The 20,641-nt window shown below is 41.4% G+C and overlaps 1 protein-coding gene across 1 annotated transcript in view; it reads left to right on the top strand.

Moving 5' to 3' along the window:
- Window positions 1-20,641, top strand: part of RASGRP1 (RAS guanyl releasing protein 1) — an 86,025-nt gene that overhangs the window by 14,176 nt on the left and 51,208 nt on the right. The window contains exon 3 of the mRNA XM_050954827.1: window positions 19,289-19,394. Coding sequence (XP_050810784.1) covers window positions 19,289-19,394 — 106 coding nt within the window. The remainder of the gene's footprint in view (window positions 1-19,288; window positions 19,395-20,641) is intronic.

A 20,641-nucleotide genomic window follows, 5' to 3' on the forward strand; every position in this document is an offset into this window, starting at 1 on the left:
GCAGCATCTTATGATTCCTCTCCATTCTCATGTTGAAGCATGCAGCAGCTACTATCAGTAACAGGCACAGCAAATCCCTCCAGCATACCTTATAAGACGTTCTATATTTTCAGGTGTATCCAGGGAGTAAAGGCAGCTCTGCCCCTAGTTAGTGCCTCCCTAGTGTAGATGTGCAGGCAGTGCTTGCTAATGTAGGAGAGCACAGACAATTGTCTCCAGTCCTTCCTATAGAAATAACCCCAAGCAGAATACCAAACAGCCTGTATTATCAACCACCTCTCCCTCTACTGCCAGATAAGTTAAGCTAACCTTTTAACTCCCACTATCTTTCCTTACAACCTGTGTCCTAACCAGGGCTACTGTATAACCCCTACTGTACCCCCAAAACCTTAGATATATTTTCATATTAGCAGTAGAAAAGAATATATTTAGCTTTAAACACTTAAGAAATGCATGAAAAGCAGTTCAAAATAGGCAGTGTTTCTGTGACACCATCCCTGCCCATCCTGGTTAATAGACGTTGATGGACCTGTCCTCCATGAATTTATCTAGTTCTTTTTCGAACCCTGTTATAGTCTTGGCCTTCACAACATCCTCTGGCAAGGCTGACTGTGCATTGTATGAAGAAATACTTCCTTTTGTTTGTTTTAAACTGGCTGCCTATTAATTTCATTTGATGAGCCCTAGTTCTGGTGTTATAAGGAGTAAATAACACTTCTTATTTACTTTCTCCACACCAGTGATGATTTTATAGACTGCTATCATATCCCCCCTCAGTAGTCTCTTTCCTAAGCTGAAAGGTCCCAGTCTTATTAATTTCTCCTCATATGGAAGCTATTCCTACCTCTAACCATTTGTTGCCCTTTTCTGAAACTTTTCCAATTGCAATATATCTTGCTGAGCTGGGGCAAACACATCTGTGCACAGTATTCAAGAAGTGGTCATACCATATGATATTTTCTGTCTTATTATCTATCCCTTCCTTAATGATCCCCAACATTTTGTTCGCTTTGACTGCCACTGCACGTTGAGTGAATGTTTTCAGAGAACTATCCACAATGAGTCCTAGATCTTTCTTGATGGGTAAAAGCTAATTTAGACCCCATCATTTTATATATATAGTTAGGATTAGGTTTTCCAATGTGCATTACTTTACATTTATCAACATTGAATTGCATCTGCCATTTTGTTGCCCAGTCACCCAGTTTTGGGAGATCCCTTTGTAACTCTTTGCCATCTACTTTGAATTTAACTGTCTTGAGTAGTTTTGTATCATCATCAAATTTTGCCACCTCACTGTTTACTCCTTTTCCCAGATCATTTATGAATGTGTTGAATAGGACTAGTCCCAGTACAGACCCCTGGGGGACACCACTATTTATCTCTCTCCATTCTGAAAATGGACCATTTATTCCTAACCTTTGTTTCCTATCTTTTAACCAGTTACCAATCCATGAGAGGACCTTCCCTCTTATCCCGTGACAGCTTACTTTGCTTAAGAGCCTTTGATGAGGGATCTTGTCAAAGGCTTTCTAAAAATCTAAGTATAGTATATCCACTGGAACACCTTTGTCCACATGTTTGTTGACTCTCTCAAAGAATTCTAGTAGATTGGTGAAGAATGATTTCCCTTTACAAAAAACATGTTGACTCTTCCAAGACAACATGTTCATCTACGTGTCTGACAATTCTGTTCTTTACTATAATTTCAACCAGTTTGCCTGGTACTAAAGTCAGGCTTACCAGCCTGTAACTGCTGGCATCATCTCTGGAATCTTTTTTAAAAACTGGCATCACAATAGCTATCCTCCAGTCTAATGGTACAAAAGCTGTTTTAAATAAGTTACATACAACAAGCCAGAGAGGAAGTCAGTATCAGTGCTTATCTCAGCACTCAGGAGTTCCTGGCCTTCTGTGCCCAGACCACTGGATCACACCTATTTCTCCATGGCCAACAGTCTCTGGAGTTTAGAATTCTTTTAGAAGAATAAAATTCACTGTAACTCTAGAGAACCTTAGTAATTACCATAGGCCCCCGTCCTGCAAAGAAAGCCATGTGGGCAGCCACCCAGGCTTGTGTGTAACCCTAGTGATTTCAGTGCATCTCCTTGTGACTAGAGGGGTCTGCTTACACAGTTCTCTTTGCAATACATAAGGTGCTAAACTGCAGCCTAATCATCAAGAGCTGGTTAGACTTCTATGCATTTAGTTGTTTCAAAAGCATCCTGTTTGATCTTCCGGCAATACATAAGGCAAACTTAGGGTACAATATATTCATCAAATCCCATCAACCTGGCAATTTGTAAAATATTAAACATTGACATTTAAAAACAAAGTCAGATGATGTTATATGTGAGGTCAGCATTCCCTACCTGCTCAAATCATGTTGCCACTGATGGGGAAAGCTTAGAAAGTCAGCTTAATTCACACAAACTGTAACACAGAATTCTGACTCAAAGGCAGTTACGTATTTTATACGTGAATACACACCCACGTTGAAGCACATTATCTTTATCATTTAGTTTTTTGCTACTAGATTCACCTGGAAATGGCATTTTGTTTACCTTCTATCCTTCAATTTCTGGTTTTTCCCCCCACCTCTTAAATATTACTGCCCTAAACTGAAAATTGACATTTCTGTTTGATAAAGTACTCAGCAGTTAGCTCAGGTTTACTCTGTATTAAAATGGGACCCATATTTGTGCTTTTAAATAATCTTGGCATAATTCCATCAAATATGGCACAGAAGCTTTAGTTGCTTGGCAACAGAAATTATATTAATAAGGAGCTAATGACATTACAAGCACAGAAGAGTTGTTACTGCTCTTTAGAATGCTAAATGCTAATTTAGTTAACTAAAGCTGATTGTGGTTGTAACAAAATGTAAAACAGCCATTGATAACTTAACATTTTCCATAGGAGAGTCTGCCAAAAATATGAATTAGTTTTTTAAAAAGCTGTTTAAAGACTAAAAAAAAAAATTGACCCTCAGTCTTATTTCTTTCCTTTAACTCTGCATGTTAACTTTAGACAACTGAACTGAAAAAAATTCTACTTTGTAGAACGATGTTGCATGTAAAATATGGGATTTGACTACGACATGTCAATGATTATCTCCGATTGAAAGAGGGAATATACCAAGTACTATTATTAATCAAAATATGCTGGATCGTCAGCTAGGGCAAGTATGAATAGCTCCGTTGATATCTGTGGAGCTAGGTCAGTTTACACCAGCTGTGGATCTGGCCCTCCATGTTCAATTTTTACGGAAGTGGGTAGAAAGGATAAAAGTTCTTGCTGGGTCCCTTAGTGAATGCCTTTTAGAGGTATCTGGGAGAAAAATATTTACCGGTATATCAGTTGAGGAAAAGGATGTAATCTCTCTACATTTCACAAAAGCTTAGGCATTTTATAGAGATGACCAATTCAGTCGCCAAAGAAAGCTGTACTAGTGTCCATTCTTTCCTCCAGCCAATGTGTGAAGTAGCAGCAAAAATTAAGAACCAGTTAATTCCTCTCGGGACTTCCCAGTGCATCCTATTTACCCTGTGTCTATCTTGTTTAGATTGTAAGTTCTTTGACGTGGGAACTTTCAGTATTCTGTGTCTTGTACAGTACTATCCACATTGCCAGTCCTTAAGACCACCACCACCACAGTATATTCTCTAGTATTTTGCACCAGTTTTAAATGACTCAAACAATGTAGCTTGTACATCCTGTGGGAGATTATTACACAGTCTAATAGATCTTGCTGTTAGAAAGCTTTAGGCTGGAAAAAAAAATCAAGACATTTTTCCTAAGCTTCTTTTCATCCCATCCCTAATACCTAGTTCAGAACTTGAAGTGAGCATCTGGGGAAAGGCAAAGGGGAGGCAGCAGCCATTAGGGGCAATCAGCGCTACTCATGCATGGGAGATGGATTTCAGGAGTCTTGGAGCACTGCACGTTTTAGACTCAAATGTACACACAGAGTGAACTTTAAGTCAGTGCCCAGTTGCATACATATGGTGGTGAAATGTCACATCTCCAAGTGAGGTTTTTCAGTAGGTGTCATGTCTTTGAAGTGTGGAGTTTGTATGGCAGGGATCAATAATGTGACATCAAGATCCGTTTTTGCTCAGCCTTTGAACTTGACTCTTTCAGAACATTTGTTTTGGATGATTTCCATCTTCTATAATTCCTCATTCCTAACAGTGCACTTCTCATCATAGCCTCCTGGTCTCAGGGTAAACAGCAAGCTTTGGCTGCAGATAAGTTAAATAACTCAAATGGGTAGGGCCCTACTCTATTCATGGCCATGAAAAACATGTCACGGACCATGAAATGTGGTTTCCCACCATGGGAATCTGGTCTTTTGTGCACTTTTACCCTACACATACAGATTTCATTGGGGAGACCAGCGTTTCTCAAACTTGGGGTCCTGACCCAAACAAGAGTTGCAAGGAGGTTGCAAAGTTATTTTGGGATTGCGGTATTGCCACCCTTACTTCTGCGTTGCTGCCTTCAGAGCTGGGTGGCCAGAGAGCAGTGTCTGCCTTCAGAGAAGGCAGCAGCACAGAAGTAAGGGTGGCAATGCCATCCCATGCCATCCTTACTTCTGTGCTGCTGCTGGCACAGAAGTGGCACAGCTTCCTTCAGAGCTGGGCTCCTGGCCAGGAGCCGCTGCTCTCCAGCTGCTCAGCTCTGAAAGCAGCAACGCAGAAGTAAGGGTAGCAGTACCTCAACCTCTACCCCCTAAAATAACCTTGCAACTCCCCACAACTCCTTTCTGGGTCAGGACCCCTACAGTTACAACACTGTGAAATTTTAGATTTAAATAGCTGAAATTATGAAATTTTATGATTTTTAAAATCCTAGGACCATGAAATTGACCAAAATGGACCGGGAATTTGGTAGGGCCCTGCAAATGGGGTATTCACTTCAAGCAAGATTCTTCCAACATTAACCCAAATTGGACTCTTCAAACAGACTTTCATATTATTAGTGACTAGTTAAGGAAAATTTAAACAGGAAAACAACGCAAAAGAACCTGTAACATTTTTCCTCCAAGTAGCCCCACAAGGCAGAAAGATCTATGAACAAGTTAGAATGTAAATATGCTTCAGTGCTGCAAGGTAGGGCAACTAGTTTGAAGAGATGCAAAGAATACTGAGCTGTGATAAAAGGAAGGGAAGGCAAAGGTATGCAAGACAATTTTTAGATGCTACATAAGTTTGGAGTACCTTGATACTGGTGTTAGAAATCATTATGTCTCTTACCCTGTCCACCTAAGAGAGAACCTGTGGTCAGGATTAGACACATACTTTGAGATGAGGCTTAACAGGAGACCTCTGTACTGGAAAGGAAGCTTACCTAAAGCAAATTCTGGTATGAGTCCAACAGAAAGTTTCAGATATTGAGAATGTGAAGTGGGGCTTTCCATGACTGTAGAACATTTTAGTTAGGATATTTCCATTAAAAAAAAATTATCTCCTTTGAAAGGTCATTGAGTCCAGCCCCCTGCTTTTACTAGCAGGACCAAGTACTGATTTTTGCCACAGATCCCTAAGTGGCCCCCTCAAGGATTGAACTCACAACTCTGGGTTTAGCAGACCAATGCTCAAACCACTGAGCTATCCCTATATTTTTCAACAGGGGGCCAAAAGTACACAAACTATCTTAGATATCTGATGGAGATCCTACCACACATCTTTGTAAACAAGTCATTTTAGGTCTTGGTCAAAATGATTTCAGAAGAGCTAATATAGCGTATGAAAAAATAGCTCCTTGATGTCTGTCTGCATTGGAAAACTCCACCAATGGTTGTCAAGTGATTTATTCTTTTGCAAATAGCAACTCTTTTGGAAAACAGCTGATGAGAAAGAAAAAGGAGCAGTGTGGCTACATCTCTGGCAATGTTTCCCAGTCTGGTGGTCTGAAATTGGTTTTGCTATTGTTTCGCAAGAGGTTGGCAAATATGCTTATTAAACCACTGGACTTGCAAAGAGGTATCTTGACATTTTAGTTTTCTCCAGGAGAACACTCCGTTTGTTTGCCGTCATTCAGCCAATCAAAACATATAAGACCTGGACTAAACCCCACCATGTTTGTTCCAGTGAGGTCTGAATGGAACGTTCCTTTTGTGAAGTTAAGACTCAGTCCCATGGCAAAGAGCCATTCTAGTAAACTAGCAGTGTTCTTCAGCTTGGCGATAAACCCATGCTATTAGAACTTTTTCTATGAAGCTTCCACATTCAATCTATGTTTTGTAGGCTTTGTAGCAAAGATAATCTTGTAAAAAGTTGTCTCATCTATGCCATAAATTTGCTAAAATGAATATTTTTAACATGCTGTAGGACAATGAACATCAGGTATTTTTTCCCCTTTACTCTTTGTTTTAGCTTCTGTTAGTTTGGAAAATCAGACCAAATAATGAAATGCTTTCCACCCACAATAGTTTGGTGTCTCCAAATACATTTTAACTTTTCAAAATCATCCCATTTGTCTTTTCTTCCTACTTCAAAAAGTGTTACCCTACCCTGTAAGTGTGAGTAACTTCATAAAAGTTGCTCCTGAGAGAGGGCAACTATAGTCTGGCTCTCATTTCTATCAAATTCCACCTTGGGTTTCTTTTGTTATACTCTTCGCATTTGCACCAAAAACTCCCATGAATGGTTTTATGGAGGGAAAATACTGCAGTCTACTAAGAGAAGGAGCTAACCAAATTAGTCTAATGTAGATGGACAGACCGACTCAATCCATCCCTTGTCTGAATAAAGAGGATGTAGGGATAAGACTATCCATATTGCTTGGTGATAGTTGATTCACCAGCCATTCCACTTTAAAATAATACACAGGGCTGGCCGCTAGGAGCAACTATAAAAAGGCCAAATGCTGTTTTGAGAGGTCTGTGACACGGCAATTTATGCTTTTAAGTGAATAGACATTGTGGTTGCAGGGTTTCACAGTTCTGGTTGAACTCTTCCCGCAGGACCCTTGCCACACAGCTGTTGAGGGCATTCAAATGCTGAATCTCACGTGCCCTTGGTTCTCAGGAGCTGGACAGAGTATAGGCACAGTCCCTGGCGTTCGGCCTGTAGGTGGGCACTCCAGGTGCAGACCTCATGTCTGACACTCCTCTTGCCAGTGGGGATCCTGTGGTCCAGTTACTTATACCCTGAAACTGCAGTTCTTGCACAACCCAGAATCCCATTGAAGATGTGAGCCTGCTAGTTTATAGTTCACCTCTTCAGGCATACACAGTAGTGAAAGCCACACACACTGACTTTGCACAGGATTCTAACACCCCATTACTCTTTACTTAAGAGTAAAAGCACAGATCATTTAGAAAATAGCAAACACCACAAATGCAATGTTTCTTACCCTTCCCTTGGGGGACAATCAGTGCTCAGATGGGCAGGATTATCCCCTACCTCAGACACCTATCCAGCTCCCAAAAGCTTCAGCTGGTGAAAATAGCCAGAACACTACAATGGAGCAGCTCCTGCTTTTTTATAGCCTTCCAGCCTTCTGTGTCATGTGACCTCCTGCTTTGCTTCAACAGGAGAGACCACTACCATGTGATTCTTTTGCCAGTCAGCCTGTCCCCTGATAAAGCAGTTCTCTTGCATAGCATCCAGCCTTTAGCCTAGGGTGCTTCTATATGGAAAGGAGACCATCAAGGTTTAATGGACCTCTATTGTTAGCCCTTGGACACTGGCCCTTGAAATTCAGGAGAACCACAGAAAAAGCAAATAAACATCACATTCAAAATGGAGTGTACAGTCTGACACAGATACCTGTAACAATTCTCTTGTATCCGACAATTCATAAGCTGTACATATACAGATTCCCCAAATTGTCTCAGAGGAAAGGACACTTGAGAACTTTTATTTCAAAGTATGGGGTTTCTTACAACAACTCGTGTTTTATTGGCTGTTGTTTAGGGATCCTTTAGTGCACAGCTGAACATGGAAAGTGAGGTTACCATTCCTTCCTCTCTCCAAGATCCTGGTGCATTCTCATTTAATTTTATAGTCTCTTCTCTTTGTGGATTCCTTTCCATTAGCTTCAATGGGAGTTGGATCAAGCCCTTTTTGTGCATGAGATGGAGATATATGCCTCATGTGTCTGATACAAATGGAGCATGAATGGTACTTAATTTCTCTTCCCTAAGTTCCCAACTACACAAAGGTTACTACTGTGTATGGGCCTTAGCCATCTTACAACACGGACTGATTTTTTTTTCCCCCCTGTGTTGACAGGGCCAATAATCATGTTACAGACCAGACCTTTAGTGCTGTCTGTAGGATAGTTCCCTGAACATGGTTTCGTCCCTCTATTCAAACAAAACCCAGGAATGTTATGGCATGGTTGTCATATGATTGGGTATCCCCAATATGAATGTAAACAGAACTGCTGAACCATTCTAATTACATTACACCTTCTGCCTCTTCCCAAGAGAGGAAGAATCCCCCCTTTTTAAAAAAACTCTAAGAGGCTTGATAAATGAGTGGTGCATCATGTCTGAAGCTCAAGTAGTAGAGAAAACAAATGATGGTCTACTGCTGAAAGGGAATCACCTGAATTTAGTTTGCATGCCCCCCCCCCATCTATTAATATAAAGGCTGCCGTAAAATGATGAGCAGGAGATAGTGACTTGCTCTACCCAGCTTGATCATGACCTAGGTTGGATCCATTAGGCAATCAGCAACTTAGGCCCAAATCCTCAAAAGTTAATCAGGTGTCTAACTCCCATTGAAATTAATGGGAGCTAGGCAGTTAAATATCTTTTGAGGATCTGGGTCTCAGATCCTGCCATTAGATAGTCACAGTTGGGGCGGTTGCTAATTTAAAGCATCTCAACTGCAGCAATAGGCAATGTGGGTAAATCTGCTGTATGCAAGATGGAGCAATAACTAGCTCAAGACTCTAAGGACATAGGCCAGTCTGTGGAAAGACAAGTATAGCTTCAAGAATTAGATTTTGGTCAAGTTCTTGGGAAGCTGCTGTGAATGAACCTCAACAAAATGCTTTTCTCCATTTCTTTTTCAATAAGCAAACAAAATGAAGAACAGTATATGAAAGAAAGTGAAAGGTATCTAGAGAAAAGCTTCCAGAAATAGTTTCACATCTCAGTTCGCATTAATGTAGCCATAATTTACATATAAAGTATCAGTATGAGGGTTTGCACAAGATAGCATACGTGTAACTGCAGGGTTCTATTTAGGAATTTCCAAGAGTGGGAGGCTGTATAGAGGTCTTGAAGAGCAGACCAAGGTAATAACCTGCTTTATATATTTAGCAAATGAGAATTCAAACCACAGAAGAATACACAGAGGAAGGGACAAAAGCATTTCCTGGCTGGAAAGTCACGGAATATTCAGAACACAATGGGGGAGGTAATTTGCACAATTTTCGTAATGTAAAATGTCTATCTACCAAGCATGCCCACTGAGGGCATAGTCAATAAAATAAAATGTGTGTGATGAGCAAGAGGCCTGAAGACAGAAGTGATCATATACCTCAAATAGCAACGTGACTGCTAGGGGCACTAACTACTCCCCACTCATCCTCTTGGTCCTTCATTTGGGCTTTGCCAACTTGTTGCAAGGGGCAGTTTTTGAGTTTGAGAAGGGAGTAAATATTTTTATTTTTAAGCTAAAAACCACCAGAACCATTAGGGTTCCCTTACAGTTTCTGGAGGTGCCGCACATTGCGTAGCGTCAGGGAGAATGGGGAGTTTTTAGCTGAGATCGATTTATAACTGATGAGACAACATGAGGGCCTGCCATGCTATCTGTGGTGTTTGCAATTGAAGAGGACATAAATGAGTAGTACCTTTTGCAAAGCACCATAGAACTCATGACAGAACTCCTTCCAACTTGGGTTGTTTCTAGCGTTCCTAAGGTTCTCTTTTAGTCCTGCATCTGCTGCCGTCTGGAGCAGAGGTGCAGTACAATAGGCACGAGTAGGATGGTAACAGGTTTCTGAACTCCCGGATTAGCCTTCATATTTATTTTGTACACGTTTCCTTAAGGTCTTTGATACGAGCTTTTGAGTACTTTGATTCTCCCACCTGTGCTATGGAGTTATGCTGCTTTAATTATCTCCTGGGGTCAACATTTGTAACACTATGCTCCTATGATTATATGGGTGTCTCCCACTATTGAGAGATGGCTATTGAAGTAATCACACATAGCAATTTGAAGGCCACTGTCCCTAGAAGTTCTAAGTAGTGAGTGACTGCAGCATCACGTGAAGTGGACCTCAGTGCAGCTACCTATGATTTTGACCTAGTTACTACAATGTGTTCTCCAGGGTGCTACCTTTTGAGAACTACTAGGAGACTCAGGTACTTGAGAAAAGTTATTCACCTTAGTAGAGGTTTGGTTACTGTGAGGATGTGATATCAGTGTTCCATGCCTGCACTGGCTTCTGATTCACTTCAGAGTACTGTTTAGATACCACAATGATAGATAGGAACCCCTGTAGATACAGACGTTGGTTAGAAATATCCAGCCCCAAATATGACCTCTAGGCGTTCCCTTGCTACAAGATTTCAGTTAATCTGGGGCACTCTTGCTGTCCCCCTAGGGTTGAACTCTTGTGAACTGGCTGCCAGGCCTCAGGAGGGGGATCCTGACTGTGGAACATACTCCTTTTGAGAGCCCCTCAGAGCCAAGCTGTGGCTGCCTTCAGAACATGGTGAAAGGCATTTCTGTTTCAGATGTTCTCCCAGTTATTGGTGACTGTATTTATTTATTTTTTTTAAATAGTGGCTGAGGGTGGCAAATAGATCTAGATTGGGATGTTCTATTTTATCTGCCTATTTGAGTAGCATGTATACTAGCTGAAAAATTCCTACATCTACGTAGCATAAGTATTTTACAGAAAAAAGGAATGAAAACACCTAGGTTGTTTTGGGTTTTAACAAATGCAGTAAAACAAAACCAACACTTGTACACTATTTTGCAGCACTTCCCTAATGTAAAATGATATAACACTGACACGCACCCATTCCAATTTATTTAGTATTCACTGAGTGGTTTTGCTCAGCAGGGTGTGTGGTTAGGAACAGGTATGCAAGCGGAAATGAAAATGAGTCTCAAGAAGCTTTCAACTTATAAATGTAAAAATAAACTGCTCATGGTTCAAGTGCAAGTGGAAACATGCAAACTCTCTTACAACAGGGATTGGTTCAAGAAGGTGCCACTCACCGGCTCCATACGTTTCATGAAGATAGTTTACTTAACTTTATGTAATTTCCTTTCATTAGGTTATATCTGATTAGTTCCTTTTCTAATCACAGTATTGACCGTGGACCAGGTTTTCAAACACGTATCAAACATTAAGCAGCTAAATCCATAGTTATGCTCCTAAATAAAAGTGCCCTTGTTTCCAGAGGTGCTAAATGCCTGAGCACAATTTCTAGACTGTGGAGGTTATCATATTGGTCCACAGAATTAAATACTTTGAGACCATTGTAGTGGGGGCTTTGAAGTCTGAGTAACAAGGTGACCCAGGGAATGTTTTACAAAGCAGTCCACAGAATAAGAGCTCCAAACTGGCATGTGACAATTCTGGGGGTTGGATTTGACAGCTGGCCAGTTCAGAGATGCTTGTAATTGACACTTCAACAAAGAGAATCTGAACACTTTCAGCTGCTACTGGTAGAAGGAAGGAGCAGAGTGGGTTTTGACAACTAAGAAAGCCAGCCCTGTAATTGCCTTCCCAGGTGCATGTGGTGTGCCTGTGTGTGGTGAGGGTGTCGATGACGGTGGGTGATGGGGTTAGGGTGACCAGACAGCAAGTGTGAAAAATCAGGGTGCCAGGTGGGGGGTAATAGGATCCTATATAAGAAAAACACCCAAAAATTGGGACTGTCCCTATAAAATTGGCACATCTGGTCATCCTGCATGGGGTGGGAGAAGGCTTCATTACCTGTAGAGAGGAGATGCTAATAACGTGAGTGGTACAGGGTCTGCATGTCGATGTACTTTGTTCATGCCTAGGGCTGCCCTTGAAAGTGATCATTGTAACAAGCTCAGTGGATTGTATGTTTAGAAATACAGATAGAGGAGATACCCTCAAAGCATTCAACTAGACATTTAATAGCCCTCACATTGGGATGTGCTGAGAGCTTTTCAAAAGCTGGCACTTAAGTCCATAAGGCCCCAGTTCTGCAAAGCACTAGTTCCATTGGCTTCAAAGTTAAGTGAGTACTTAAGTGCTTTCCTGGACTGGGGCCCTAAATGGAAACCGTTAAGCACTCCTCCAGCATCCCCATCCATTTTTTAAGCCAGAGGAGATTATGAGCTGCGCCTCTGAGTACAAGAACTGGGGGAGTTGTAATGCTGCTGGAGGCACTTCGAATGCAAAGGGTGCCACACTCAGCGCACGTCCAGACTAACCCGCAGCATCGGCGGGTTAAAATCGATTGCTCGGGGATCGATATATCGCGTCTAGTCTGGATGTGATGTATCGATCCCCGAGCTCGCTTACATCGATTCCGGAACTCCATCAACCCGAACGGAGTTCCGGAATCGACACGGAAAGCCGCAGACATCGATGCCGCGCCGTCCAGACGGGTGAGTACCTCGATTTTAGAAATTCGACTTCAGCTACGTTATTCCCGTAGCTGAAGTTGCATATCTAAAATCGATTTTAATACCTAGTCTGGACGTGGCCTTAGAGAGGCTGAGGCCCTGCTTCACCACATTAACAGGTGTTGACATTCCCTATTGCCCCACGTGAATTCTGGCTGAAGAGCTCCATATTCCAATGCAGGCTGTGGCTTGACAGACACAAAAGTACAACTAAATAATGAATTAAATGAACTTTAAACACTGACAGTGAAGACCCTGACCTCAATATCACACTTTAGAACAGAAAGTTTAATATACAGATCGATGGACAGCCCAAGAATTTTTGACAATAAACAGCTCTAGATATTTTAATCTACGTGCCTGTTGACTTTGAGATTTTATTTTCCAAGATTTTGTCAAGTAAAGAGTTTGAGTAAGTAGTCAGCAATGTTATGGGTCTCTTTTCCTCCCCTTTTTGGAGATTGGAAATGAACAAAAAAACCAGTCATCTGATAGGGAAATAGCTTATTGGCACTCAACTTATTTGTAACAGCTCCACAATTTCTCCTGCTGTTTCTTCAAGAACCCTAAAGTGGATTTCTTCTGGCTTCCAGCTGCTAAGATCAACTACTAGTTTCTTTTTTTTAATCTAGGTGCCTTTTTTTGTTTCATCAGTTATGATGAATAAATATCATGTTACTGCAGTAAAGATTTGGTTTCTAACTGCCTCCATATGGGAACCTGCATTGCTTCAGTTCAAAATACCAATTGCTAACACTGAGCTTTAATGTCTTACTGGTTCCTTGAAGGGAATTGAAGCCTACATACAGATATTTTGGTGCAGGAGTCAAAATACTTTCTATCTACGTGTTTGACTTTCAGGGAAATTTCCATTGGTGGAGAATAGAGTGTGTTTGTTAGAAGAAACTGCAAGGGTCATCTAGTCTAACACCCTGACAAAATGCCGGATTTATTGTGTCTAAACCATCCAAGGCAGATGGCTGTCCAACCTCCTTTTGAAAACCTCCAATGAAGGAGCTTCCACAACCTCCAGAGACAGTCTATTCCAGAGTTCTACTGTTTTTATAGTTAGAAAGTTTTTCCTGAGATTTAATCTAAATTTGCTGTGCTGTAGTTTAACCCCACTGACTGTTGTCCTGCCCTCTGTGGCAAGAGAACAACTTTTTTCTATCTTTTTTTATGGTAGTCTTGCAAGTATTTTAAAGACAGCTATCAAGTCCCACCTTAATCTCCTCTTTTCCAAACTGAACATACCCAGTTCCTTCAGCCTTTGCCCCTATGGCTTGCCTTCCATCACTTTGATCATCTTTGTTGCTCGCCTCTGGATCCCTTCCAGTTTCTCCACATCATTTCTATACATTGGTGACCAAAACTGAACACAATACTCCAGCTGAGGCCTAACGAGTACTGCGAAGAGTGACACTAACACCTCCTGTGTCTTGCATGCTATGCTGCTGTTAATGCAACCTAAAATTGTATTTGCTTTTCTTTTTTCTTTTTTTTTTTTTTTTGCAACAGTATCACATTGCTGACTCATGTTGAGGCTGTGATCCACCACAACTCCCAGATCCTCGTCAGCAGTGCTGCTGCCAAGCCAGTTACCCCCCATTCTGTATTTGTGCATTAGGTTTTTCTTCCTTAAGTGCATTACATTTGTCTTTGTTGAATTTCATTTTGTTGTCTATAATCCAGTTCTCCAGTTTATCAAGATCCCTCTGAATTTTAGCTCTATCCTCCAAAGTCTTGGCAACCCCCCCCCACTCCCAGCTTTGTCTCATCTGAAAATTTGATCAGTATGCTTTCTATACTTACATCCACGTAATTAATAAAGATGTGGAACACCAGGCCAAAAACAGATCCCTGTGGAACCCTACTTGAGGCTCCCTCCAATCTGACATCATTCCAAACTCTTTGTTTGTGGTTGTTTAACCAGTTATGTATCCACTTAATGGTAGTTCCACCAAACCTGCATTTCTCCAGCTTACTTATCAGAATGTCATGTGGGACTATGTCAAAAGCCTTGCTGAGGTCTGGGTATATTATGTCCACTGCATTCCCCCTAGATGTTATACGCAATTCAAAGTGGTCTCCATTCATTTATCTGCCTGCCAGAATGTTCACTACTTGTCACTAGTGGTGAGTGCACCTGCACACTCTCACAGCCTATCTAACAAAGATGTGCTGTCAGCAGGCTTGTTAAGAAGCACACCAAAAATTCTTTTCTAAAGCTGTTTGCTAAGGTTTTTCCTCTTGAACCTGTCAAAATATTCAGAGATGAATATCTCTAAAGAGAAAGTACATTTCCATGCTTTCTACTGCCTTCCCTTTATCCTGGGGGAAATGGAACTCGCTCAGCCCCTTGTTCAAGTTAGCTCATCCTCAGGGCTGCTGTCATCAGTGTACTCTACCCCTAGGGACCCTGTTCTATTGGCCCAGAGTTGCCAGAATGCAGCATGCTCCAGTCACACATCCTCCTGTCTCTTCGGTACTCAGTACTCTCTGCACCAGGAGGAGCAGGAACAGATGGTATAAATCAAACTATCAGATTTATGCCACTGAGGGATTCCCCTAACAAAGGGAATCCTCAGCTGGCTGCTGAAGCCCCCTTTCTGTCAGGATATGGACTAAGAATTTTTGCTCATCAAGATGCTTTTGTTCAAAACAGACACTTAATCCTTTAAAGAAAGTAAGCTATTTAGGCCAAAGTGTTTCTGTATAAGTCACCCTAAAGCCACAGTATGGGTTTCTTTGCACAACTATATGCATCCATATTATGTTTTCTTTTTGCTGCTCATGTCCTCTTTGCATAGAGACAGGGCCAATTCTGCCCTCGGTTACACGAGTGCAAGGCCTATAGACTTCCATCCATGTAACTGAAGCCAGAATTGGTCCCTTATAGATTAAGATATATGTGATTCATAAACTAGGCCTGTCTTGAGGCAGACTAGCCCAGTCCCAGTGGAGAACAATATAGCAGAGATATTTGTGTACCTGAAACTGTGTGGAACTATTAAAGGAAGATGTGTATGAAAGGGTTTAATGGAGTGCAGCCAAAATATTTCCGTTTACAGGGATGTAAATGAGTTCGGTTTGACCAGATTTAGCTTGATTGCTTATAAAAGGGCTGATGGATTGAGGAAACAACTAAAAGTTACCAATGATCCAGAAAGAAAGTAGTGCATCATTAAATATGAAGACTGCTATTAATTATAAAACAAGATTTAGTTAAACAGATGTTGAAGAGGGAACTACCGTCTAAACAGTTTGGACAGTGTAATTCCAAAAATGGTACAAGAAATAAAACACGCAACCATATGTCAGACCCAGCATAACAGGGGTTACTCACCGTTGGGGCACCCCTTGTGCCTGAATCTGGGAATTAGCTCTGCCCAGTCTGACATCCCCTTCCTTTGCTCGCTCATGCCTTGGCCCCTCTTGCTCTCTAGGAATTGCAGTGCTTTGTCTTTGTGGCTTGGCCCATCAACCAGGTCACTATACAGTTTTTCCCCTTCCAGGGTAAGGAAGTCTCTCTGGAGTAGCTGTCCAGATGCCATTCCAGGTAAGTCTTCTCACTCTTCTTCCTACTCTGCCCTCCACAGGCTTTTTTCTCCAGCTCCCTCACGAGTCAGGATCCCAGGGCTTCTGCTCCCCCAGTAGATTTTCTTCTTCTCTCCTCCCTATACCCAGAAAGTGACTGCAAACTTCCATGCTGTAGCCCCCTTGTGCTCTCCCTTCCTGGCTTTATACAAGCCCTGCCTACTCCTGTCCACATGGGCTCCATCTTCAATTAATGCTTGTTAGTCAAGCCTAAGTCTCCCTCCATGTACAGCCTACTAGGTTAATTAGCCCCTTCTGAGCTACCTTAATCCCTTCATGGGTGGTGTGTGGTGAACACCCCTCACAGCCAGCAACCAAAGTAAGCAGTGTAAATACATTCAAGAAGAAGTGGGACATGTTTCAAAATCCCACAAGGTTATAAGGACCCTAAATTGACTTGGATGGGTTAGGGAGAAGTTCTAGGATGTTTCCAGAATCAGTAAAAACTGGCTATGAAATGATGGTAGAGCTATATCTTCTTTTGTCTGCTAGACGTCCTGTATTTAGCACAGGGAGAGCCATAATACAGAAATCTTCATTAAAGTGAGTGAGCTGAGGCACCAAGGCTGAAGAAATTTACAAACTGTTGACTTAAAAGTGACCCAGCTTCTCCTACCTTTTGATGTACAACTCAGACATGGGAGAAAGATGCTGATCTGGATCCAGACATTTGTACTGATGCACCAACATTGGATGAAGTGAAGTATGCCATCTCTAAACTGAAAAATGGATGCACATCCGGTGCCGATGGCATCCCCTCAGAGCTGCTAAAATGTGCTATTGATCCTGCAGCAGAATCACTTCTGGCCATCTTTTGTCTGGTGTAGAGAACTGGAAGCTTGCCAACCGCCTGGAAGGACAGTATTGTGATCTCACTCTATAAGGGCAAGGGACCGTGCAGTGACTGTAAGAGCTACAGGCCAATCATCTTGCTCTCCATTCCAAGGAATGTGTTTGTGCATGTTTTGCTGGCATGCCTGGAGCCTTTGCTACACCTGAAGCATCATCCCCAACAGTCAGGCTTTACGAGGAACTGGTCCACATTAGATGCCATTTTGGCCCTTGGCTTGTTGTTGGAGATACACTGTGAGTTCAGAAAGCCCCTGCATGGAGCGTATGTTGATCTTAAGGCTGCATTTTGATTCTGTAGACTTTGTCACGTTATGGAAGGCCTTAAAAGGCGTAGGTGTCCCTACCACTCTGCTGGACTTGATTAGAGAGCTGCATAATGGAACCACTGCCTGTGTTCGTCTGGAGAACTGGATGTCAGTGCCTTTTAAATCAGTATCTGGTGTTAGGCAGGGCTGCGTTCTGGCCCTTGCACTCTTTTGTTGGACAATGGATTTCGTAATGCAGCATTCCATCAGGTCCACAGGCATTGAAATCGGTGATCTCTCACTCACAGATCTTGACTACACTGATGGTGTTGTTCTCTTAATACGGAGTCTCAACAGGTTTTGTGAAGCACTCCAGCATATGGAGGAGGAGTCAGCTAAGATTGGTCTCAATGTTTCATGCTCAAAGACAAAACTGCCAAATCTAGAACCTGATCCACCCATGACTCCAATCTCCTTGAACAACAGAACCATCAAATCAGTTTCCAGCTTTTGCTGTCTGGGTTCTGTACTTACCAGCTCCTCCAGTTCTCACATGGACGGTCTTCATCGGATTGGCATCACAGCGTCTGCCATGGGCTGTTTACAATGGATATGGAATCAACATCTTAGTATGACAACTAAGTTTAGGATTTATTCGAGCTGAATCCTTCCCCTACTGTTGTACGGCTGCAAAACACGGACACTATGCCACACGGATGGGACAAAGCTGGAGGCTTTCCACACAAAATGTCAATGTAGTATATTGGGCGTAAAGTGGAGTGACTTCATCTGTAATGCAGATGTTCATGATCATTTGGGTCTACAGACTACTGGGGCCATTGTCCACAGGCGGCACCTTGTGCTTTTTGGACATGTTGCAAGGATGCCACAAGACATTCCAGCAAATGTCGTTCTCCAGGTGGTTTGTAACATTTGGGATAAAATTCTACCAACCGAGGGGTGGAGGTGGCCCAGATGTAGACCCCCTATTACATGGGATCACCAAGTCTGTTCCGATGTTGTACTCTCAGAAAGTCAAGCCTTTGTGGTTGCGCAGGAACAGACCAAATGGCGAACGAACGCTACGGCCAGCTGTCTGGCTAAGTGTTGAAGAAGAAGAGGCGAAGCCTCTCTCTCCAGAGTTGGTATAAAATACCTTCTTTGAATATTTGTAAAATACTGTGTAATTATATTTGCATTTATGTAACAAATTTACAGTAATGTTAATTTAAACGTGTCTGAAATACTTGATGTCCTGGATTCTTCCCAAGTATAGATATGAGAAACACAAATTTGTATCTAAAAACTAATACTAGTACAGTGAATGTAATGGATAAAGGAAGAGAACTTGTGTTAAAGACTTTTGGGATTTTTTTTTCTTTTTGTTTCTTAAGTGGGCACATAGCTGGACTTATGCACATGCAAAATCTCCTGATATACACACTCTTATTAGGATTGTGCATGCATAGTTTGTGCAAGTGTAAATCCTGACCTCTGTGTTCCCTAGAGTCTTGGGCATGCAAGTTAGGGGTGCAAAAAACTGCATGTGCCCTTTTAAAAATCTGGCCGTTGGGACCTACATCCAGGTCTGCTACTGATTCACTGTTTGATTAGGTGAGGTGACTTATCCAAACCTCTCCACCTCAGTTTACTCAATTTGTTTCAGTGGTTATACTCATTTGCTTAAAATTAAACATATGCTTAAGTGCTTTGCTGGATTGGGGCCATTATGCTTGTATATCTTTGCAGGATGTTTTGAGGTTGAACTAATCTTTGTAAATGGTTTCCAAATCCTTGGATGAAATATTCTATGCAAATACAAATTGTTTCTATGCATCTCTGCTTGAAAAATAATCTCATCTCCTTGATGCAACAGAGTAGCTACTGTCTCTGATATTGCTTTGGTGAACAGGCCTGATCAGAACAGGAAAGCTGAAAAAAACCCTATTCTCTTGTATGACAAGTCTTACTATGTTCCTGATAAGAATGCTTCACCTCACTTTTCAGATTCAGAGGGAAACCTATGTCAAAACAACCAGCTGCTACAGATAACACTGACCATGCACAGAGTTATCATCCCCTCTGAGGATGTGCTCCGAAAACTAATTGATCTATATCCTTTATAATGCTTACCTGTAGTTATTAAGGTAATACAGAAATACATTGACAGAATGGTAAGTGTATACAACCTACAGGTCAATATTAATAAATTGGTGCATTCACCTCTGCATCTCATGATGACTGAAAGGTTCAATTTAGTGCTTAAGAAAAGTCTTCATATTTTAAAACAAAACTAGGAAGATGTTATCAGTGATCTAGAGTAGAAGGTATATGGAGAAGGCTTTCCAGAAAATTACATGGCAATTGCAATCTCAGACCCAGTATTGATAATTATTTATGTACAGAAAGCTCTTCAGATTATACTAACCTAGTCTATGTCAGATAATCATTGAAAGATATGCACTAAGTCTTGGATTACCTTCTCCATGCAAATAAAAGTTAAAATGTTCCAAAAGTGAAGTGGGTAAATTTTAAAACAATCCCCAGTCTAATTATCGTATTTTGGGGCCTTAATGTTTTGTAAAAATATATTTTCACAAAATGAGTTTGTGGCCCATCAGACTCTCATAAAGAAGATGCTAAGAGCATGAATACAGGCATAACTGCTCTCTCTTATCTAGAGGATTCTTAGCTGTGGAAGATACTGCCTAACTCTGTTAGCTTTACTGAATGTTTGTTCATAATTAATGGATCATAACATAATTAGGGACCAATCCTGAGAGACACCAAGCACCTCTGAGTCAGGGATTTACTTGGTACAACTTGTTTTAGTTAGTACTTCCCCCCACAACTCTATTTTTTATTGGTTTCCAATTAGTATAGCTGTGCAAAACTGACATTAGTAGTCAGACTTCCCTAGATACCCACACTATGCAGAATCCAAGATATCAAGCGGTTACTTTTTGGAGTGTAGAGTAAGTGGCATTTAATTTAGGGCCCTGCAGTTCCTCAGAAATAACAAGATATGGGACTCAGTTCTCACTTACATTGAGACACTCCCATTTACAGTGTAAACCAAACAAATAGCTGACTTACAGAGGCAACTTGCTTCCCAGGGTCAAGAAAACAATCCTGTTTTCAATCAATAATAACTACAACCGGAGTAGCACCTTTGTAAGTGAAGGCAAAGTTAGGTCAGTCACCTGTAAAGAATATCGATAGATTAGATATTAAAGTGTGCGGGCTTTGCTCTACAATAGTAGAAACAAAGGGGACTTGATTCCACACCAACCCAAATATACCATGTGATCAATTCTGGAGGCCTCAATGCTCAATAAATAGGAGTTGGGTTCAAATTTG

The sequence above is a fragment of the Gopherus flavomarginatus genome, chromosome 5 (assembly GCF_025201925.1).
Source record: "Gopherus flavomarginatus isolate rGopFla2 chromosome 5, rGopFla2.mat.asm, whole genome shotgun sequence".
NCBI classification, from domain to species: Eukaryota; Metazoa; Chordata; order Testudines; family Testudinidae; genus Gopherus; species Gopherus flavomarginatus.